This window comes from Littorina saxatilis, linkage group LG9 (assembly GCF_037325665.1).
Source record: "Littorina saxatilis isolate snail1 linkage group LG9, US_GU_Lsax_2.0, whole genome shotgun sequence".
NCBI classification, from domain to species: domain Eukaryota; kingdom Metazoa; phylum Mollusca; class Gastropoda; order Littorinimorpha; family Littorinidae; genus Littorina; species Littorina saxatilis.
The window spans coordinates 51,314,148-51,319,147 of NC_090253.1; the positions used below are offsets into that span (position 1 = coordinate 51,314,148).

General features: G+C 45.6%; 1 protein-coding gene and 1 long non-coding RNA gene across 2 annotated transcripts in view; both read right to left on the minus strand.

The window, feature by feature from the left end:
• Positions 1-5,000, minus strand: part of LOC138976412 (uncharacterized) — a 556,176-nt gene that overhangs the window by 162,588 nt on the left and 388,588 nt on the right. The gene's annotated exons all lie outside the window — the stretch shown is intronic.
• On the minus strand, positions 68-2,330 carry LOC138976404 (uncharacterized). The gene is made up of 2 exons (XM_070349257.1): positions 772-2,330; positions 68-254 (listed from the first exon to the last, which is right to left on the minus strand). The coding sequence occupies exon 1, from the start codon at positions 2,283-2,285 to the stop codon at positions 774-776; it is 1,512 nt and encodes a 503-aa protein (XP_070205358.1). The 5' UTR covers positions 2,286-2,330; the 3' UTR covers positions 68-254; positions 772-773.

Genomic DNA, 5,000 nt, shown 5'->3' on the forward strand with positions numbered 1-5,000 from the left:
GAGAGAGGGAGAAAATGCGAGAGAGAGAGAGAGAGAGAGAGAGAGAGAGAGAGAGAGAGAGAGAGAGAGAGAGAGAGAGAGAGAGAGATCCCTTGGTCAACAAACTATTGCGAGATGCGAAAGGCTCTTCCATGTATAATCACAGCATCCTTTTAATGATTGTCGAGCCATCCTGCAGAGCGACCCATCACTCTCCATGGTCAGACGGAGCCCACTCCCATGTTAATAATGAAGTGTGTGTTGACGTCAGACACCTGCAATTACACGCCAAAGAAGAAGCGGTTACATACCGAATCTCAGTCGACATGAACAAAAATGGTCAAAGCGGATCATGAAAAATACGAACTTTAGCAAGTTCAAGAACAATCAATCACCTCAACAACCCACCCTTCGCAACGCGGTCACCATCCCTGCAAAAACACGAACAACAACAACGAGACGGCTGGGTTGTAACTGTAATTGTTAAACACAAGTTGCAAGAAAAAAAACCGGAAACGAATAGTGGCTGTTCTGCTGTGTGTAATGTCCTTATTATCTTCGGTCTTTCATAATTTTCATTAAAAAAAATAAAAAAAAATTTTGTGTATAACTTTTGGTATGGATACTCGCCAAATCCAACACATTCTTCCCGGTGATATGTTACTTCCGATAGCTCTGCATAATGTATGGAGTCTTATGCATACTTTGTTCTTCACTATCATATGTTCTCTTTTCAAGTCGAGTGAAAGTTCAGAGACAGAATTAAACAGCATAAGTCCGTTCACAACATACCTTCAGCAGCTGCCAACAGGCTCCACACAGATGATGGTACCACCCCTGCAGGCCAGCCACAGGCGAGCGGAGACATCCACAGTGATGGCGGTGGGTTGGATCAGCCAGGGACAGCCCGGGGCCAGGTAGCGCACAAACCTCAGACACCCACCGCTCACATCCACCACGTGAATGGCGTCGTTCTCTTCATCTGTCACCAGCAGCACGTGCTGACCGCCCAGCCTGTAGAAACACACGTCGGATGGCTGGAAGGATGTCGTAGGAGGGCTGTACTCGCTCACAGGGTTGCCACCTTGTCTTTGGTACAGTTTCAATTTGCGCCACACGTCGGGGAGCTGGGGCTCTTCCACCACGGCAAAGAACTGCTCCGTGTCGTCCACGTCGAATGCACGATGGGCGCCGACCTTGAGAGTGAATTCTCTCACGTGCTGAGTCTGGAGAGGCTCTGTGCACGCCACCTGTTGGCTGATGACCAAAGCCTTTCCCGCCAAGTTGTTGTCCAGCCTGTAATGCCTCGGTGAGTGGAGCTTAGCGTTCGTGAACACACAGTCGGGAGACACGGATTGGGACATGATCTTTCCCTCCGCGTACCGCTTGTTGGACACTTTGCCCGTACACAGGCTGGTCAGCTGCCTGTAGCCGTCCTCGCTGTACAGAGCCATCGCTGCGTCCTCCTTCAGGTCGAAGCGTTCGTAGGACACCCACACACCGGGCGGTTTGCCGTCGTCGTGACACAGGGAGAAGACTTCCACATCAGCCTCCTGGCCACACTGAAACTGCGTTACAACCCTCACTTCAGGCGCTGCAGCTTCTATTTCCGTCTTTGACACGGAGCCCAGAAAGTCACGCGCGTTTTGCAGTATGACGTCACCTGTTACCTTGAAGTGGAGGACGGGCCTACATACTGTGTTTGTCCCCTGTGACGTCACCTTGTCTCCTGACTGCCTGCTGGCGCCCCACTTTCTCATCTCCTTGGCGATCGTGATGATGTCGCTTCCTGCTTCGTTGCTGATCGTTTCCTCGAGTTGTTGCTGAACCCTAAGCATGTCCTTCAGGTTGTCTTCTCGCCGTTGCAAGGCCTCGGCAATGCTGCTCTCAATGTCTGTGCTGACAGAACGGAGCGAGTCCAGGGCCTCTTCTCTGAACTTGTCGGCAGCGGCCACCATAACGGCGTGTCGGTCACGTATGTTTTTCTCCACTGCCGCCTTCTTGTCCAGCACGGCCTGCTGCTCTGCTTTCATCGCCTCCACAGCGTTTGCCAAATCGTCGACAGCGTCCTGAAGATTAATTTGCTCTCTGGTCAGTCTCTTCATCTCTCTGGACACTGCAATGCCAAGGTCGTCCGTTCTGTGCTTTTTGTGTGCCTCTAGTCTGCATTCAAAGCACACAGCCTCGTCGCACCTGACGCAGTAGAATTCCAGCTCTTTGTGGGTGTGTGTCTTGCAGAAGACTTTCTTGGCACACGCTCGTGGTGAGTTGTGCGCTGCGAGGCCAATGCTATTTGTTGAGGCCATCGTGTTTGTTTGTTCAACTGGTCGTCAGATATCTTAGATGCGGATCCCTCTGAAAGCAAATGCAAAGAACTATTATACAGTCAAACATGACCTTGCGAACATCTCTCGAAAGCGCTCACCTGCCTACACAGACCACTCCGATGGACCCCAGGCGGGGTTCCTTCTGCATAACTTAGCATCGTTAGCAACCACTTATTTATTTATTTATTTTATTTTTATTTACGAGGACTTATATCGCGCACGTATCTCACCACACAAGGCGACTCAAGGCGCATGTTACCTATGAATGCCGTGTGAGATGGAATTTTTTACACAATATATCACGCATTCACATCGGCCAGTAGATCGACTGCCTTTAGGCGCTGCATCCACCTTTCACGGCCTATTATTCCAAGTCACACGGGTATTTTGCTGAGGCCATCGACTTATCAATAACAACCCTCGGATGGTCGATATATAACCAGGTTTGCTTGAGCTAGATGTGTCCTATAATTCCAAGAGGGTCTAAATTGTGACTGGTCTCTGGCAGTTTATACCAGAAGCGGCAGGAAATGAACTGGTACAGCGCAGGTAAGAAAAGCTAAGTACATAGTACTTAATTTATCAAGAAACCATGCACCTTTTTGTTTGGTGAGATAAGCTCCATTAACAACGCGATTAAACCGAAATGTTTAACAATTGTTAACTTATTAACGTTTTGTTGTTGTTGTTTTGTTACGTCAATCGCAAATGGCAGGTGGTAATTATTTCGTTATATTGCGATATCTTTTTCACGCACAAAAAAATCTTTCGCGAAATATTCACATACTTTTGACGGAGAAGACATGTTTAGATCAAAAGCAAAAGGTGAAATTCCAGATAAAAATTATAATTGTAGCATCACACACTTTTTTGTCATGGTGAAATTAATACGACATTAAACTTTTTGGTCAAGGAAAACATTTATCACGAAAGAGCAATCTGGTTTAAAAAAAACACACAAAAAGACAACAATAAAGCTGACTTTGTGTTTTGCAAATTAAATTGAATACTGTCATCGCCTGATGTTGCCATTCACACGAAAAAGCAGAAACAATTGAGCTCAAGTATGCAGAGCAATTTCGTTATATTCCGAATTCATTGATCTAGCAAGAATAAAGTTTAAACGGCAGCCGTCCACTACGTGTAAAGTCGCAGATGCTATAAAGTTTTACAGTACTCCATACTGAATACCTAGGCTGGATTTCGCTTAATCTTACTGGCAGAGCTCAAACTAAGGTTACATTCCACACGAGTCTGTACAGACCTTTAGCTAACACCGTCAACTATTATCCTGCTTGTGTTAGTGACATATATGAAAGAGTTTAAAATCTCGGAATAATAATGAATGATCATCAAAATCACCACAACTCTGCAAACTTTAACCTGCGATAAACCGGCACGGTTGGCCTAGTGGTAAGGCGTCCGCCCCGTGATCGGGAGGTCGTGGGTTCGAACCCCGGCCGGGTCATACCTAAGACTTTAAAATTGGCAATCTAGTGGCTGTTCCGCCTGGCGTCTGGCATTATGGGGTTAGTGCTAGGACTGGTTGGTCCGGTGTCAGAATAATGTGACTGGGTGAGACATGAAGCCTGTGCTGCGACTTCTGGCTTGTGTGTGGCGCACGTTATATGTCAAAGCAGCACCGCCCTGATATGGCCCTTCGTGGTCGGCTGGGCGTTAAGTAAACAAGCAAACCAAAAACCTGCGATAAAAGAAGCTCTTCACTTTGTCACGGAGCACAAGTCAGCAGCCGGATTGCTTTCCGTGCAGCCAGAGTAAGACTCTTTCTCAGGGTGACGCTTATAATAGTCAGAATCACTTCTACTCACCAAATGGAGCAGCCATGTACATGTTTTTGGATGTGCATGTGCATTTTTATGTTATTGTCGAGGTGTATAAAAGGAGTTTACTTAAATAATTTAATTAGTAAATAATCAGAACCGTGTCTTGATATTTTTTTTTTACAATGTTGGAATCAAAAAAATAGAAAGGTAATTTGTGGGAACGTTTATTATTGACAAAACAATACAAACGTTCCAACAAATCACCTTTCTTGTTTTTTCTATTCTGAATTTTGGAACGTTGGCAGTCTCTTTGTTTTTGGATTGACCATGTTGGAGCTTGCTCTTATCCCTCTCATTAAACCTGGATGCATTCGTGGGGGGTTGAAAGATAGTCAACCATAAAAAAGAAGAGAAAAGAATGAATGTAACAATAAGCAATACATAATGTATGAAGGTTGCTCAGTGTGTGCACACAACTGACACGCTATACTTGTGATAATCCCGCTTCTCCGTGCTAGCGCAAACGCCTATATCGATCTTGTGTGCAGCTCGGGAGATTGACCCGATTCAGTACTGCGTGCGGGACAGCAGTGTCTGCAAGTGTTGTTGAAGTGACTGTAAAGTGTAGATGGTGATAGGAGCTGCAGGGGCTATAAAAAGCTGGCCCAATTCCTTCGTAGAGTCATGTGTGAATGAACAAGACTAGTGTTGTTTTGCCTATGTGTTCATGTAGACAGGCCAACAGGCATGCACAGTGTAAATAATGTATAGTGAAAACATTTTTAAATTATGTTATGCAAGCAGCGTGCTTTCTTCTGCGCGAACCTGTCTTTTTAACCTGTTTAAGCAAATGTGGCTCTGATTAAAAAAAACTTTAAAAATACCTCTATTCGGTGAAATAAACATATGT

What these genes read in the sequence shown, in the direction of transcription:
- LOC138976404 (XM_070349257.1), bottom strand. Translation starts at nt 2,285, where the DNA reads ATGGCCTCAACAAATAGCATTGGCCTCGCAGCGCACAACTCACCACGA.